The sequence below is a fragment of the Dendropsophus ebraccatus genome, chromosome 5 (genome assembly GCF_027789765.1).
Source record: "Dendropsophus ebraccatus isolate aDenEbr1 chromosome 5, aDenEbr1.pat, whole genome shotgun sequence".
Classification (NCBI taxonomy): domain Eukaryota; kingdom Metazoa; phylum Chordata; class Amphibia; order Anura; family Hylidae; genus Dendropsophus; species Dendropsophus ebraccatus.
Window position 1 is genome coordinate 59,765,304 of NC_091458.1, and position 18,493 is coordinate 59,783,796.

Genomic DNA, 18,493 nt, shown 5'->3' on the forward strand with positions numbered 1-18,493 from the left:
TTTCCAGGGATTAGGTTGCCTGTTCTACCTGTATTTTATATCTGAAAATGCTCAACAAGCCCAGATTTGCATGGACCCAGTTAACATATAAATGAACCCAGTCATTCTTCGGGTGGGCGACGGAATCTGGCAAACCGTAGAATGAAGCCTATGGGACCAGTGCAGATGCACGCGCCCACGAGCGGGGACAAGCTGCGGATTCCATAGTTGGTGATCCATCGGGATTCCATAGTGTGCACATACATTAAGCCAAGAATAGAGAACCTATGGCCCTCTAGCTGTTGTAAAACTACAATTCCCATCCTTTGGCTGTCCATGCATGATGGGAGTTGTCATTTTGCAACAGCTCGGGGGGCCGCAGTTTCTCCATCCCTCCTCTAGGCCCACCACAAGATCTCGTTCTTCCTTTTCTACTACAGTACTCACAATGTCGAGGCTTGAACATATTATTTTGCTGTACCTATTTTGTACATGTGAAACCAGCAGGGACCTCAGGGCCTTATTCCTCTTACTGATTAGCGGTCACACATATTTCTGTGAGGGATTTTATGCTTTTAAGAAGTTTCTCCATAGCAGTATTTCTATTTTTGTTCTATATAATAAAAACGTTAAACTAAAAAAAATAAGTACCCGCACCACCAACTAAAAAGTTACACAGTGGCAAGAAACAGCAGCAATGTTAGAGTGTTGGCGGTGTAGATGTACTACACACAAGGGGTACTCTGAAAATCTTTTTTTTTTTTTTTTTAAACCAACTGGTTTTAAAAAGTTATATAGATTTGTAATTGACTGCTATTTAAAAATGTTAAGTCTTCCAGTACTTGTCAGCTGCTGTATGTTCTACAGGAAATGTTGTATTCTTTTCAGGCCTAGGGTGGGTTCATACTACGGAATTCTCGCGGAAAATGTCTGCGGAATACCGTTGTGTGTTCGCGCGCACGCCTTTCCGCCGGCTCCATAGACACCATTCTTTGGGCCGGCGTATTCCACCGAAAGAAGCAACATTTACTTATTTCGGCGGATAGCGGAATACGCCGGCCCAAAGAATGATGTCTATGGAGCCACCAGAAAGGCGCGCGGACATACTGCGGAATTCCGCGGACATTGTCCGCGAGAATTCCGTAGTAAGAAACCCACCCTTAGGGTGGGTTCATACTACGGAATTCTCTCTGATAATGTCCGCGGAATTCCGCAGTATATCCGCGCGCACGGCCACGCGCCTTTCCAAGCTCTTGAAGTGCAGCAAGCTGTAACATCTCCTTTCCCCCCCTCCCATACCTGATCCTGCTTAGAACTCAGCTTCCAGGTGTCAATCAAGCAGGGAGGGGGAGAAAAGAAGCATTCATCTTGCAGCAGATCAGGAGCTTGGAAAAGTTATTTTGACTCGGAATGGAGAATAAAAGTATTTCTCTACATCCTGGAAGTACAGCTGGATATATGAAAGGTACCATGTGTCTCCTTCATCTAACACCTATTTTATGGCTTATCCTCACATTCTGTATAATACAGAACCTACGGACAGGTAAGCAATGTAGAGGACTCGCCCGGCATCATGTATCAATATGATGCCAGGAGCAGTGAAGGTGTAGGAACCTGTTTCTTACAGTGCTGTGAAGATTCAAACACTTCCCCCGCTTCGGCATCATATTGATACATGATACCGGGCAGGGATAGAGTCCAGTACATCTCTTACCTGTCCGTAGATTGTGTGTTATACGGGACGTGAGAATAAGCCCTATCAGTCTCAGCAGTTTGGAACATGATTTACAGCTGTTTTGTTATAGAACATAAAATGGAGAGCTCTAGTCCCAATTTTCAGTAAACAACAGGAACCATAGTAACCATATATTTTTATAGTCATACCACATCAGAAGCATGTAGTACTTTCGGCCATCTGTTAATATAGGGCAATGTTTTCTAACCTGTGGCTCCCCAACCATTGCAAAACTCCAATCATAGCATCCGACTGTCAATGCATGATGGGAGTTGTAGTTCTGCCACAGCTGGAGAGCTAGAGGTTGGGGTGTAGTGAGGTTAGGGGTCCCCTTTAGGGATACTAGTCATAAAGTCATGCCCAGCGTCATCACTGCTCCCTAGCTGAACCTGTGCCCGGTCTATCTCAGGGACATAAAACTTACTATGAGATTCCAGTTAAAGCAAAATACAAGAACTGTCATTGTTACATTGTATCTGAAACCAATGCAAAAACACATAAGCCAAATCAGCCGAAGAGGCCAATGCTAAAGCACAAAGAAACAAGAAGCACCTGCTCACATACAGGTATAAACATTTCCAGGGTCAGCGATGTCAGCTGCTTGACAAACACTAGGTCACCATCATCTTATATAAAGATCCCCATGTAGAATATAGCATAACATACAGCATGGATACATGTGGCTTGGTATATGGGATAAACAACCTGGCCTAAAAGGAATACCACCATCATCATCATCATCATCATCATCAATGACCAAGACACAGGCTAAGCTATAAAGCATTGGGATGCACAATGTGAACACCTAGTTATAATACACAATGCCAGGGGTCCTATGTCGGGCACGATCCCTGCTGGCAGAGTAAGGTCTCCATCCATCCAGAAGCATCTCATCCAGCCTGTACCAATGCTGTTATACAGGGAGCTACAACACAGCGCTCTCCAATGACCTCCACACAAGGTGACATTACATAGGGACACACACATAGGCTGCCGTGTACCCAACAACATGCCACCAGCTCATCCCTGGCATAATACTCATTGTGGCTACACTGTACATGCCGTGTCCTCTAGTAAACCATCTACAACATGACTATTAGGAAACAAGGCTATCCTTCCCATAGAGCTGGTCTTCATCCCTTTCCTATGCAGGAAGGAAATGGATAGCACTGGCAGTGATGGGTGCAGCTGGTGGGCATCTGTGCCCCCATCTAAGGTCCCACATAGAGCCCATCTCCTAGCAGCACACACTGTGCCCTCTGCTGTGTCTGCACTGCAGTAAGTTACTGGTGCCCTTAGTGCAGGACCATCTGCATCCCACCAGCTGCCATTGGCATGCACCCCCCGGCCCCTCTAATAGGCATGCAGCTGCTATTGCTGCCAGGCAGGATGATGCATGGGCTGGAGACACATTGGCAGCTTCTCTCCCTGGTTCCAGCTATAGAGGGGGCACAGAGCCTGGCACAGGTCGGCAGGCGGCTGCTTACCTGGTAGCTGAGGGCGCTCTCGGGCTCGGTGCTCCCTGCGGGCATGGCTGCCGCCTTCTTATTGCCGGAGCCGCTCTAGGGAAATGGCTAATTCGCCTTGTGTCTGTGACTGGAGAGAAGATGTCCTCCACACTCCCATGGACTAGGAAGGATCCGCACCGAGACGCTGTCACTTCTGACGGTGCAGCCCGGCTCCAGCCATGCCACCCGCCCGCCCGCTCACAGCATGCCAGGGACCCGGCCGGGATGGGGCGATACACGAGCAGCGGGGAGCAGCTAGAACATAGGGAATGAGGAGCGCAGCCGGGCTGTCAGAGGAGGCGGGGCCGAGCGCAACAGGACACGCCCACCCGATTCTCATTGGCTCCCACTGAAGACTGCTGCTAAACCTGTCATTCTGCCTCTGCTGGGAGCCAGTTACTTATCACCCCGGGTTATAGCATTGTGTCCTATGGAAGTCTGCTACCCGGACCAGTTCTGCAGCTCGCTGAGAGATCTCCTCCTGTCTGCGACATTATGGATGTTCCCTGCAATAACATAGGCAGCAGGCCCGCCAGATTTCACCTCATTTTCACTTTTGCCAGAATAAACAAAGGGTTAACTGCTATTTGTGAGTGTTGCTAGGTTACGGGTCTGTGCACCTATGCAGCATTGTATACAAAGTTGTGGGAAGTCCTAGGAACCATTCCCTCATATACATACAGCTCCATGTAACCGGAGTGCAGCATGTGAGGAGGATGGGGCCCAGATTGCTCTTCTGTTTTCTGCTTCCTCAGTCACTATGGAGCTGCCTAAGGCTGCCCTCACACACACTTTCCGTCTGGCGGTTTTTCCATGCGGTTGCGTCTCTTCCCCCAGTATTTGAGCTTATGTGTATGATGTGTAGTGTGTTCTTGACATTTTTCAGGTCACCGTTTTGACCTAAATGCACCCACTCCAGAAAGGAAGCGGCTTAGTAAGAGTTTGCTGTGTGCCAGGTCATTGTTAAGAACAGTCTGGTCCCGCAGGTGGTGACAATCTGGTCCTCACGGAGTTAAATCAAGTCCCATGGACTGGACTGTGCTCCAATATGGGGGGGAGGGTTAACTGGTCTTCAGCCAATCAGCGGGTGAGGTGGGTCCCTGCTGTAACTGCTGATTGGCTGTGCGGACACCTATGCAGTTCCAGTCAGCTCCACCAGTCATGCTGTCACATCCGCAGCTGCGGCACATACCTCTCGCCGCAGTCGCGCTGTCACCCCTGGTCGCAGCCACGGTCTCGTTCCTGGCCGCACAGGTTCTGCTGCTGCTGCCCCATCTCCTGCTCTATGCCGGAGCTCCTTCTCCTCCTCCCTGTCAGCTCGACGGGCGCACCCCTATCTTCTAGGGAGCGCATGTGCCGGCTCTGCTTTGATTTGAAGCACCAGTGTGCTCTGCAGCTCTCCTAAAAATTGGAGCCCTGCCCTACCACATGTGTTGGAGCCTCTACATGCTTCCCATTACTGTTTGGCCTAGCTCTCTTGTATCCTGTCCGTATATTCCTGCCCGTGTATCTTGCCCAGCAGTTCCAGTGATTCCTGGTTCCTGCCATCTGACTGCTGTCTCAGTTCCAGCCGTGCCTCCTGCTGAGTTCCAGCCTATCTGCCTACTTGTCTCCAGCTGAACCTTGCCACGCCACTAGCAAGCCAGGGGTAGCGACCTGTCGCAGCAAGCCCATCCCACCTTGCAGCGGGCACTGGTGAAGACCAGCAGCCCCTTAGACTCCACTCCCTGGTGCGGCATCGCTAGTGGTGGCACTGCGGATTCACAACACCCATCATTACATTAGGCTCCAACCATGGATCCCGGCAAGGTGCCTGATGTCCGCGAGATCGTGAGAGTACTCACTCAGAAGTCACAACAGATTCAACAGCAGTCACAGCAGATTCAGCAGTTGTCAGCTGCCTTACAGCAGCATCAACAGGCACAACAGCCTCCACAGTGTCTGCAAGTGACTTCTTCTCTTTGTCCGACCTTACGCCTTGTGCTGCCGGCCTGGAGATTCGAAGATCTACAGGGATTTCATCACCCAGTGTGCTATGCACTTGGAGTTCACAGCAAACCAATTTACCAGTGAGCGCTCTAAGGTGGCTTTTGTCATCATCCTCTTGGAGGGGAAAGCCTTGGCCTGGGCAACACCATTGTGGGACAGAGATTACCCAGTTACTGCTAACCTCCAGGCTTTCCTGTCTGAGTTCCATTGTGTTTTCGTGGAGCCAGCTCAAGCCTCATCTGCGGAGACAGCCCTTCTCAATCTACACCAAGGGAACTCCTCTGTTGGGGAGTATGCGGTACAATTCCGCACATTGGCAGCTGAATTGGACTGGAACAATGCCGCCCTGGTTGCCACTTTTAAAAAGGGTCTATCTTCCCGGGTGAAGGATGTGCTATCCTGCTATGACCTACCAACCTCTCTGAATGACCTTATTCATCTAGCCACCTGGATAGATGTCCGGTTCTCCAAGCAAAACGAGGAGGTTCGACAAGTCTTCTCTACAGCCCCTTAGACTTTGCTCCCTGTTGCAGCCTATGTCATCGCTAGTGGTAGCACTGCGGATCCACAACACCCATCGTTACAGCTGCACTTTGTTTTAAGTGCCGGAGTACCCTTTTAAATTGTGTCTGGGTATTATAAGTTTAATAAATCAATACTGAGAGGATTATTCTATCTGTTCCTAATGTAGACAGTGAAAACTGGCAGGAGAGGAAAAGCTGCTAATAATTATATTTATTTGTATAGCGCCAGCAGATCCAGCATCGCTTAGAAATCTCTTGCAACAATTCCGTCTTTGTGGCTTTCCAGCAGGAGTAAGTGCAGCATGCCTAGGTTTTGGGTGCCCCAAGGCAGCAAGAGACACAGTAAACACAATAGATAGCAGTTCTTGCTCAGTGATCTGGGTCACGTGCCCTCAATCCCAGGGTGAGTCCTCCTTCTCTGCAGGACTTTGACACTCCTTGTGATTGTGATCATTGCTCCCCTGACTCTGGCCCAGCAGAATTACCTGTCTTTGCACTAGTTTTCAGGCAATAATATATACAAAATAAAGTTGATAGGATTGCATAGTCTACCTAGATATAAGCTACAATCATACACAATGCCTGTCTCTCATGGTACAAAAAATTCTTTGGTTAAAAGCCATTTCATAGATTCCTGTTAGATTGCCTAGCTGAGGGACATCTGAGGTTTATCCGCTGTATAGAGCTCTGGTGAGGCCACATCTGGAATACTGTGTCCAGTTCTGGAGACCTCACCTAAAAAAGGACATTGATAAAATAGAACCGATCCAAAGACGAGCTACAAAAATGGTGGAGGGTGTGAGGCATAAACCATTTCAGGAAAGACTTAAGGATTTGAATCTGTATAGTCTGGAGGAAAGACGGGAAAGGGGGGACATGATTGAAACCTTTAAGTATGTTAAGGGACTAAATAAGGTTCAAGAGGGGAGTGTTTTTAGTAAAAAACTGAGCTCAAGAACAAGAGGACACAGTGAGAGGTTAGTTGGGGGAAAGATCAGAAGCAATGTAAGAAAATATTATTTTACTGAAAGAGTAGTAGATACCTGGAACAAACTTCCAGCAGAGGTGGTTGGTAAATCTACAATAACAGAATTTAAACACGCCTGGGATAGACATATATCTATCCTAAGATAATAAGGAAGAAAATACTAAAAGGGCGGACTAGATGGACCCAGTGGTCTTTTTCTGCCGACAATCTTCTATGTTTCTATGTTTCTATGTATTTAATATCTTCTGCATCATACCCCCTGAGGTTAACAATATCTAAAATAACCAACCCCTCAGGTCCACCTGACTCAGTACTACTGACTCACCAGGCTCAATAACATTATCATCACTGTTTAAAAGGATTTATTTACAATCCTGAAAGTATCTGTGGCTATAAATCATAAATCCTACAGCCTTGTAAATGCCATAGATAAGCAGTATATTCACTTACTTTACACACAGAGGGTTCCGGGCCCATTATGGGTGTTGCATGTTAAACTGTAAGTACAGCTGATTGTTAGAGGTCTGTGCTACCTGACCTAAGAGACAAACGATTCACGCTTCATGCACACAGCCATGTCACAGCTTTATACAACATATATATATGGAACCATAATAATACACTCGTGCACTTCTGTGAGGCCCTATGGTGAAATATGGAAAGGACCCCGCCTCTGCCACTGACTGGCTGAGTGGACTTTAACCCCTTGCCTCCGCAGCCTGTTTTGGCCTTAAAGGGGTTGTCCGGCGATAAAAAATTATTCACAGAATAACACACATTACAAAGTTATACAACTTTGTAATGTATGTTATGTCTGTGAATGGCCCCCTTCCCCGTGTTTCCCCCCACCCACGCTAGACCCGGAAGTGTGGTGCATTATACTCACCGCATCTCGTGTCGTCCACGGTCTCCGATCGTCAGCAGTGACGTCTTCTTCGGGAGGCCAGCGGATCTTCCCGAGTGCCGGCCGCCCTCTGCAGCGTCATCCGAAGCTCAGCCGCGATTGGCTGAGCATAACTGTGCTCAGCCAATCGCGGCTGAGCTTCGGATGACGCTGCAGAGGGCGGCCGGCACTCGGGAAGATCCGCCGGGCTCCCGAAGAAGACGTCACTGCTGAGGATCGGAGACCGTGGTCGGCACGTGACAGGTAATGTATAGCGCACCACACTTCCGGGTAGACGGGTGGGGGTGGTGGGACACGGGGAAGGGGGCCATTCACAGACATAACATACATTACAAAGTTGTATAACTTTGTAATGTGTGTTATTCTGTGAATAATTTTTTATCGCCGGACAACCCCTTTAATGACCAGGCTCATTTTTCAAAATCTGACCTGTCTCACTTTATGCGCTTATAGCTCAGTGATGCTTTAACGTATGCTAGCGATTCTGAGATTGTTTTTTCGTCACATATGGCACTTTATATTAGTGGCAAAATTTGGTCATTACTTTGTGTGTTTTTTGTGAAAAACATCAAAACATCATGAAAAATTTGAAAATTTTGCATTTTATGAACTTATGAAATTCTCTGCTTCTAAAAAAGGAAGTCATAGCACATAAATTAGTTACTAAATCACATTACCAATATGTCCTCTTTATTCTGGCATAATTTGGGAAACATATTTTACTTTTTTAGGCTGTTATGGGGCTTAGAAATTTATTAGCAAATTATCACATTTTCATAAAATTTCCAAAACTGATTTTTTTAGGGACCAGTTCTTTTTTTAAGTGGGTTTAGGAGGCTTGTATACTAGAAACCCCCATAAGTGACCCCATTTTGGAAACTAGACACCTTAAAGAATTAATCTAGGGGTATAATGAGCATTTTAACCCTACAGGGGCTGGAGGAAAGTATTCACAATTAGGCCTTAAAAAAAATCGAAAATTTTAATTTTCCAATAATATATATGTTTAGATTAAAGTTTCTCCTTTCCAAAAGGAACATGAGAGAATCTGCACCCCAAAATTTGTAACGCAGGTTCTCTTGAGTACAACGGTACCCCATATGTGGGCGTAAACCACTGTATGGGCACACAGCCGGGCTCAGAAGGGAAGGAGCGCCAATTAGCTTTTTTAAAAAGTTTGAGCGCCAGGTGCATTTGCAGTGCCCCTGTAGTGTCAGCAGAATAGAATCCCCCCAAAAGTCACTCCATTTTCGAAAGTGCACCCCTCAAAGAATTCATCTTTTCGGTAGGATGAGCATTTTGACCCCACATGCATTAGAGGAAAGTATTCAAAATTAGACAGTAAAAATGAAAAACACGAATTTTTCCAATAATATGTTCGTTAGTTTGAAATTTCTCAATTTCACAAGGAAAAAGAGAAAAAAGGTACCCCAAAAATTGTAACGCAGGTTCTCCTGAATACAACGGTACCCCATATGTGGGCATAAACTACTGTATGGGCACACAGCGGGGCTCAGAAGGGAAGGGAGCGCCAATTAGCATTTTCAGTGCAGATTTTGCTGAAGAAGTTTCTGAGCGCCAGGTGCGTTTGCAGCGCCCCTGTAGTGTCCGTAGAAAAGAACCCCCCCCAAAAGTCACCCCATTTTGGAAAGTACACCCCTCAAAGAATTCATCTTGGGGTGTGGTGACCATTTTGACCCCACAGGTATTAGAGCAAAGTATTTAAAATTAGACAGTAAAAATGAAAAACTCGAATTTTTCCAATAATATGTTCGTTTAGTTTAAAATTTCTCAATTTCACAAGGAACATGAGAGAATCCACACCACAAAATTTGTAACGCAGGTTCTCCTGAATACAACGGTACCCCATATGTGGGCATAAACTACTGTATGGGCACACAGCGGGGCTCAGAAGGGAAGGAGTGCCAATTAGCATTTTCAGTGCAGATTTTGCTGAAGAAGTTTCTGAGCGCCAGGTGCGTTTGCAGCGCCCCTGTAGTGTCCGTAGAAAAGAACCCCCCCAAAAGTCACCCCATTTTGGAAAGTACACCCCTCAAAGAATTCATCTTGGGGTGTGGTGACCATTTTGACCCCACAGGTATTAGAGCAAAGTATTTAAAATTAGACAGTAAAAATGAAAAACTCGAATTTTTCCAATAATATGTTCGTTTAGTTTAAAATTTCTCAATTTCACAAGGAACATGAGAGAATCCACACCACAAAATTTGTAACGCAGGTTCTCCTGAGTACAACGGTACCCGATATGGGGGCATAAACCACTGTATGGGCACACAGGAGGGCTCAGAAGGAAGGGAGCGCCAATTAGCATTTTCAGTTCAGATTTTGCTGAAGAAGTTTCTGAGCGCCAGGTGCGTTTGCAGAGCCCCTGTAGTGTCCGCAGAAGAGAACCCCCCTAAAAGTCACCCCATTTTGGAAAGTGCACCCCTCAAAGAATTCATCTTGCGGTGTGGTGACCATTTTGACCCCACAGGTATTAGAGGAAAGTATTCAACATAAGACAGTAAAATTGAAAAACTTGAATTTTTCCAATAATATGTTTGTTTAGTTTGAAATTTCTCAATTTCACGAGGAACAGGAGAGAAGCTGCATGCCCAAATCTGTAACGCAGGTTCCCCTGAGTAGAACGGTACCCCATATGTGGGCATAAACCACTGTATGGGCACACAGCCGGGCTCAGAAGGGAAGGAGCGCCAATTAGCATTTTCAGTGCAGATTTTTCCAAAGAAGTTTCTGAGCGCCAGGTGCGTTTGCAGTGCCCCTGTAGTGTCAGCAGAAGAGAACCCCCCCAAAAGTCACCCCATTTAGGAAAGTACACCCCTCAAAGAATTCATCTTGGGGTGCAGTGAGCGGTTTGACCCCACAGGTATTAGAGGAAAGTATTCAAAATAAGACAGTAAAAATGAAAAACTCCAATATATGTTCGTTTAGTTTAAAATTTCTCAATTTCACGAGGAATGGGAGAAAAAATGTACCCCAAAATCTGTAACGCAGGTTCTCCTGAGTACAACGGTACCCCATATGTGGGCATAAACCACTGTATGGGCACACAGCAGGGCTCAGAAGGAAGGGAGCGCCAATTTGCTGGAGCAAAACCGCAGCTAGTAATGGTTATTAGAATAGCGCAGTTACTAAAATACAATAAAAAAATTAGATTACAGGTAATGTGGGGTGGTTACGGATAATCTGGGGTGGTTACGGGCAACCTGCGGTGGTTACGGGCAACGTGGGGTGGTAACGGGCAACGTGGGGTGGTTACGGATAAACTGAAGTGCTTATAGGTAATCTGGGATGGGAACCTGTAACGTGCGGTGGTCGGGGGCAACGTGCGGTGGTCGGGGGCAACGTGCGGTGGTCGGGGGCAACGTGCGGTGGTCGGGGGCAACGTGCGGTGGTCGGGGGCAACGTGCGGTGGTCGGGGGCAACGTGCGGTGGTCGGGGGCAACGTGCGGTGGTTGGAGGCAACGTGCGGTGGTCGGGGGCAACGTGCGGTGGTCGGGGGCAACGTGCGGTGGTCAGAGGCAACGTGCGGTGGTTAGAGGCAATCTGGGGGGAATTACATGTGATTAGGGGCAACATGGGGTGGTTACAGACAATCTGCGATGGTTACGGGCAACATGGGGTGGTTACAGACAATCTGGGGTGGTTACGGATAAACTGAAGTGCTTATAGGTAATCAGGGGTGGGTACATGTAATTTTGGGTGGTTACGGCAATCTGGTGTGGTTACGGGCAATCTGGAGGGGGTCACTGGCAACGTGTGTGAGTTAGAGGCAACGTGCAGTGGTTACGTGCAATATGGGGGGGTTACGGGCAATCGGGGCTGATTACGGACCATCTGGAGGGGCTCACTGGCAATTTGGGGTGGTTACAGGCAACGTGCGGTGGTTATGGGCAACGTGCGGTGGTTATGGGCAATGTGTGGTGGTTATAGCCAAGGTGCGGTGGTTATGGGCAACGTGCGGTGGTTATGGGCAACGTGCGGTGGTTATGGGCAACGTGCGGTGGTTATGGGCAACGTGCAGTGGTTATGGGCAACGTGCGGTGGTTATGGGCAGCGTGCGGTGGTTATGGGCAACGTGCGGTGGTTATGGGCAACGTGCGGTGGTTAGTGGCAACGTGCGGTGGTTATGGGCAACGTGCGGTGGTTATGGGCAGCGTGCGGTGGTTATGGGCAACGTGTGGTGGTTAGTGGCAACGTGCGGTGGTTAGTGGCAATGTGCGGTGGTTATGGGCAATGTGCGGTGATTACGTGCAATCTGGGGCGGATACGGGCAATCTGGGGCGGATATGGGCAACCTGCGGTGGTTACGGGTACTTTGGGGGGGCTAGGGGTAATCTGGGAGTAAAGTGCAATTATTACTATAATAAAAAGTGTGTGTTTTATTTTTTTGTATGTTTTTCACTTTTTGTACTTTATACATTAATTATCACTGTATTACTATGATTACTGTGATATTTTCTATCACAGTAATCATAGTTCAGTGACAGAGACCAAATTGGTCTCTGTCACTTTAAATTTTCTGAGATAACTGATTCTGGAGCGCATGCGCACTTCAGAATCAGCCTGGACGTCGAGGAGGACGGAGCTCCGTGGATCCGGTGAGTATATGGGGAAGGGGGGGTGACTGGGGGACGGGGGTGACTGGGGGGGTGGGGGGCGACTTGGGGGGGGCACGGTGACACTTTTTATCCCCTGTCACCAATGATTTATGGTGACAGGGGATAAAAAGTGCTGATCACTGGGAACAGGCAATCGGCGGTATATAGTATATACCGCCGATCGCCTGCTCCGGGACCACACGGGGGGGTCCCCGATCACTGCCCCATGCTCTCCGCTACCTCCGGTGGCGGAGAGCATGGGGCTTTGATCACTAATTCATTTCCATCCCTGCGAACAAACATCGTTTGTTCGCAGGGATGGGGGCGGCCATCTTGGATCTGATGGCCGCCCCGGTAGGGTGATTGGGGGGCTGATCTGGGGTCTGAGGGGACATTTTTCATCTCCCCCCACCGTGGATTCACGGTGGGGGGAGATGAAAACTATCGGCGGCGCCTGTAATGCCCGGTACCGGCGGATCGCCGCTAAAACGGTAGTAGCGGCGATCCGCCGGTATCGGAGGACGAGGGGAGGGGGCCGGGGGACACAGATTGAGTGGCGGTGGGGGGAGGCAGCGTTCTGCAGCCTCCCCCCGCCGCCCGATCGGCGGGGGACACTGAATCTCCCCATAGACGCTGCGGTCGCATTGACCGCGGCGTTTATGGGGTTAACTGCCCGGGGGGGAGCGCGGCTCCCCTCCGGGCAGTGGCAGCAGGAGGAGGCTGTGTGACACAGCCTCCTCCTGCTGCCCGATCTCACCTAGGGACAAAGGGGGGAGGCAGGGAAAGCATGACGTCCAGGGACGTCATGATGCATTCTGCCACTGCTTTTCATGACGTCCCTGGATGTCATATTGGGGGAAGGGGTTAAACGTTACGTCACAAACCCGTGTCAGTAACCAGGAGCGGACCGGAGCGGCGCGATCCAGGACACGGCGCTGGAACCTGGGAGGTAAGGGGACGTCATTGCCCTCATCCACCTCCTCCCCGGCCATAGGTGAAAAAGCCCCCCAGCCTGGAATACCCCTTTAAGGGAAATAAGAGAGTACTATATAGCAATGGATTCCCTAAGCTGCTACACAGTCTTCCACACGTATTTTTGCTGTGAGTATGAGGCCTTAAAGGGAATGGGCCACCTACATTTTCTTTTACCGATTAGAATCAGATATTAAAACATGTTCTTTTATTCCCATCTGCTTCTATTTTCTGATTGTAATTTTTCCCATTTCACTTTTTGCACATTGTTACGAGGGCTGCCATATTGCCTGGGCTGTTCTTAACAGCATTCAGTGACATGCTTTACAGCAAGCCTCATGAACATAGATGACAATAGACAGAGTCTGTTCCCTTGAGATGAATGTAAAACATTACTGAGTGTACTCTGTGACCTTTGAAGAGGTCATTCCCAAGAGAGCTGCTTGTGTCTGGTGTAACTGGTGTCACATGATGCTGCAATGCTTTATAGATCACTTTACAGCAGCCTCCTCTTATCACTGCAAACATGACAGGAAGTCTCGGCTTAGTTTTAGACTTAGACTTTTGACCTGCCAAAAAAGAATCTGCTGTGCAGCTGATGACAGAAAAAAGGTAGGACTGCACAATTATCCAGCCATGTAATAGGCTCTGTAATTGGGTGCTGGTCTAGGAGATGGGTGCTCGATTACAGGGCAGCTCGGGTCATATTACATGGCCTTTAGGCCTTTAGTCATTGGGGTCATATAGTTGATGTTGCATTTGACTGCATGCTGATCTGCAGAGAGAATAATTGTGAGATGCCCTATAAGACAGTGGCATAGCTATTCTGAAGGCAGACCACGCCACTGATATGGGGCCTGTGCACTAAGGGGGCCCGCAGACCCAGACTGGCATCTAGTCATTTAACTGCACGCTCATAGTTAAATGCTGTGGCGCTCTGAATGACACAGCAAGAAGCCATTGGCCTCTCCGCCCTACCAGTCTTTCTCGTGACCAGAGGCAGCATTGCACCTCCAGCCACAAGAGGCCGCTCTCTGTCCCAGCTCTGTCCCAGTTGTGAAAACTTGCCCATTTAAAGTTGAATAAAGTAATGGGTCCAAATGGTGTCCCCCCAGAGTTGTTAAAGAACTCTGATCTGTGATTGTTGCCCCCTGATGGAAATGTACCCTTTTTAACAGGAGATGGTTTTAAAAAAATGCTCTATGCAATGTGCTGCCTCTGGATGGCAGGTGTGCCAGGGCTCTAGACATACATAAACTCAGCCCTAGTTTCTTTACATCCATTTACAGCAGTATTACCAAAACAGCAAAAATCAGGTAATCCTGAAACACATGAAAAATGGCCAAGAAGGTATGGAACAAAACGATATATATTTACTAATATATAATATAGAATCAAAAACAGTATAAACTGTAAAAAACAAACAAACCATATGGCACATCCATATTTATATACAGAATTATGAATAAAACCTAAATTGGCGCTGTTTTTCGGCCTGTCATTTTGTCAGTTCATGGCAGGAACCCATTGTTCATCTGGGCTCTAGTTGTCAGGCAGTAATATATATACAAAACAAAGTTGTTATGGATAAGGGAGTTAATGCACAGTCTACCTACATACAATGTGCATTAGTTACTAGGAAGTGTGAAACCTCGGTGTAACCTATAATTAACTACAATGCTTGTCAGTCATAACACAAAAATTCTTTTGTTAAACAGACATTTAATAAATTCCTAGCTGAGGGGCATCCTAGCTTTTCCTAATTATTCACCTTTCAGGATATACCTTGATGATCTATACTCAAGATAGACCATCAATGTGAGATCAGTGGGGAGCCAACATTAGCTGTTCAGGCCAGCTGCAGCTCTGACTTATACACAATGTACAAGGCTGGAAGCAGTTGGCTCAGTATTATGTAAAGTGGTGGCACTGGGTTACTCCAGCTCAGCTCCCATTGAAGTGAATGGGAGCTGAATTGCAGGAACCCAGTACCACCACTACACAATTAATAGCAAACAGCTTTTTGCCCCATTCTTTGTTTATGTGGCATAGCCATGGCTTGCTTATCAGTAGTGGTGCTTGATGTTAGCATCCTGCCAATTATACAATAGCCTTAATGTATAATGCCCAGAAGACCCCTTTAATATACACTGCATCATGCACCTTGATTCTAACAATATCTAGTCCTAGGTCTACCTGAATCAGCACTACTGACTCACCAGGCCCCATAATATCCTCACCACTGTTCTGAAGGTTCAATTTACAACCATGATAGTATTTGTGACTATAAATAATAAATCTTAGCTACTCAGGTCCAGCCTTGTAAAATGACATAGATAAGCGGTATATCCACTTACACATAGGTCTATATATCAGTCTTATATGTTCAACGGTAAGCACAGCTGATTGTTAGAGGTCTGTGCTGCCTGACCTGAGTGACAAAAGAATTTAGATTTATGCCTCATGCACAGAGCTGTGAGTTGTATAGACCAGTGCTTCTCAAACTGTGAGGCGCCCCCTAGTTGTTGGTGAGGCCCAGCTAGGGAGGCAGTTTTCACAAAAGTAACTATGATCTGCACAGTCCTTTTTCTGTTTGCAAAAATCTCCATTTTAGCAACATTATTAATTTATTTTGTACTTTATTAAAGTCCGGTGAAAATTTTTATTAAAGTATGGTATTGTCCCCCAAAAGTTATACAAATCCCCAATATACACTTATTACAGGAAATGCACATAAAGTGTTTTTCCCCCTGCACTTACTACTGCATCAAGGCTTCACTTCCTGGATAAAATGGTGATGTCACGACCTGACTCCCAGAGCTGTGCGGGCTGTGTCTGCTGGAGAGGATGATGGCAGAGGGATGCTCAGTGTCCCTCCAGTGCCCTGTGTCCCTCAGTGTCCCCCTGCCATCAACCTCTCCAGTTTATCGAGGAAGTGAAGCCTTGATGCAGTAGGAAGTGCAGGAAAAAAAGCAATACAATACTTTAATAAAAATTTCCGCTGGACTTCTCCTTTAGTATATAGAGCTTGGAAGATGGGTGAAAGGCAGCCCTAGCATTATTCAGCTTTTAAATGGATTTTCCCCCTCTTGATCAGTCTGGTGAGGCCCAGGCATTGCCTTGGTCTGTTGGGTGAGGCTCTAGTAGAAATAGTTTGAGAAGCACTGATATAGAGCCATAATAAGATACTCCTATCATTGTATGGGGCTCTGCAGTGTAATATGGAGACCTGCTCCATTGGACATTGTTACACAGGGATATTTAACCCTAGAAGAATTGCTTCTTAGGTTAAATAAGGGAGCAGAATATGGCAAAGGATTCCCTGAGCTGCCATATGCTCTATAATTCCAATAGTCACATAAGTTGACATTGTAATTGTTAGTAGGGGTCTTCCACTGGGGCAGCATGGGGCAAGTTAGTATCCAAGTGAGGGATTGTGGGAAAGTTTCTTCACTGTTGCATGGCAAGAGCAGGATCACAGTTTAGAGAAGAAACCAGAAAATGATTAGGTCCATAGGGAGGAATAATAGTACAGTAATGTAAGCGTCTTTACTAAAAACAGCACAGGTACAGGTACCACACACAGCTATCTGCCACATACACTTCTCTCTTTTTTCTCTTACACAGCCCCACCAATAGGAGGTTAGACCTGGTCATCCCTATAAAAGTTTAGTTAGTTCCTGGTGGTATATATATATATATATATATATATATATATATATATATACAGGGTCAGCTTTAGGGAAGATATACAAGAAGAGGTAGGGGTGCACAACGAGTGTAGATGGTAGGTGCTTCTTACAGACAGGTTTTCACACCATTAGACTGCAATAGAAGACTCCGTAGCACTCACTTTCATGCAAAAGTGTCCAAAAATGTATTGAGTTTATTGAATGATTGACTTGTAACCAACCTTTTGGGGAGATAAGCTGTCACTAGGGCTGTCTGGCGGCAGCTAACCCTTCCTTTCACTATTCAGAATACATGGATGTTTGGCTGTCCCAAATAAAAGATAGCTGCAGGTTGAATAGACAGCTATGGAAGGTGTATGGGCGCCTTTAGACTGTTTCGGGAATTAACCAGTAATCCACCGTTTGTTCTACATTCTTCCCTAACAATGCATATAGTGAAACAAACAGATCCCCAAAGACAGTTGTTCTATTGATTCTGTACCACGCTATAATTGTTAACAGCACAGCACTAAACAGCTGATGAGATTATTCTTGGTTGCTACCCACTCAAGATACATTATGAGGTGCCTATAACATCTCCTATGGTCATGTAGGAGGACATTGTATGTGAAAAATAATTCTCTGGATTACCCAAACTCCTCCAGATTGTCGAAGTCAAAATAAATAAAAGAAAAAACCTTAACCCATTATTACCAACATGATATCTATAATACACAAACAAAACAGAAAGCTCTTCAGATGTTGTTGTTGTTTAGCCATACAGTATATAACATTTCTGAATTTAAATTAATATTATTATGTAATTTATGTATATTGTATCCCTACTGATGTGTTAAGGATGTGATATTTTGTATATTTAGTGAAGCCATCACAATATGGCACTGACCTTCTAAACACATAGAAATGTTTACATTCCTCAAAGCTTACGTAAGTAAACACTAGGTACTGGGCCTATTCGATTCGAAGTATGTGCCCCCCCCCATTGCATCCTTCAATATATGCCAAAATATGAGGGTCTCAACAAACATTACAGTAAGCTAAGGGTAGGTATGGGTTTGGGTTACAATTTTGCATGTACAGTATATCTGCAAAAAAAAAAAAAAAAAACAACAACAAAATAAACAATTTTGCTAATAGTCTTGTTTACCTAAATATGGTATTATTAACCCCTTCAAGACTAAGCCTATTTGGGCCTTAATGACCAGGCTCATTTTTCAAAATCTGACCTGTCTTACTTTATGCGCTTATAGCTCAGTGATGCTTTAACGTATGCTAGCGATTCTGAGATTGTTTTTTTGTAACATATTGTACTTTATATTAGTGGCAAAATTTGGTCACTGTCTTGTGTGTTTTTTTGTGAAAAACATCAAAATATCATGAAAAATTTGAAAAATTTGCACTTTACAAACTTTGAAATTCTTTGCTTCTAAAAACAGAAAGTCACATGACATAAATTAATTACTAAGTCACATTTTCAATATGTCTTCTTTATTCTGACTTCATTTCATAAACATATTTCACTTTTTTAGGGTGTTACGGGGGTTAGAAATGTATCAGCAAATTATCAAATTTTCATGAAATTT

The 18,493-nt window shown here is 46.0% G+C and overlaps 1 protein-coding gene across 1 annotated transcript in view; it reads right to left on the reverse strand.

The window, feature by feature from the left end:
- Positions 1–3,546, reverse strand: part of SLC4A8 (solute carrier family 4 member 8) — a 131,550-nt gene extending 128,004 nt beyond the window's left edge. Inside the window, exon 1 of the mRNA XM_069970297.1 lies at positions 3,202–3,546. Coding sequence (XP_069826398.1) covers positions 3,202–3,246 — 45 coding nt within the window. The 5' untranslated portion in view covers positions 3,247–3,546. The remainder of the gene's footprint in view (positions 1–3,201) is intronic.
- Positions 3,547–18,493: the final 14,947 nt, after the last annotated feature.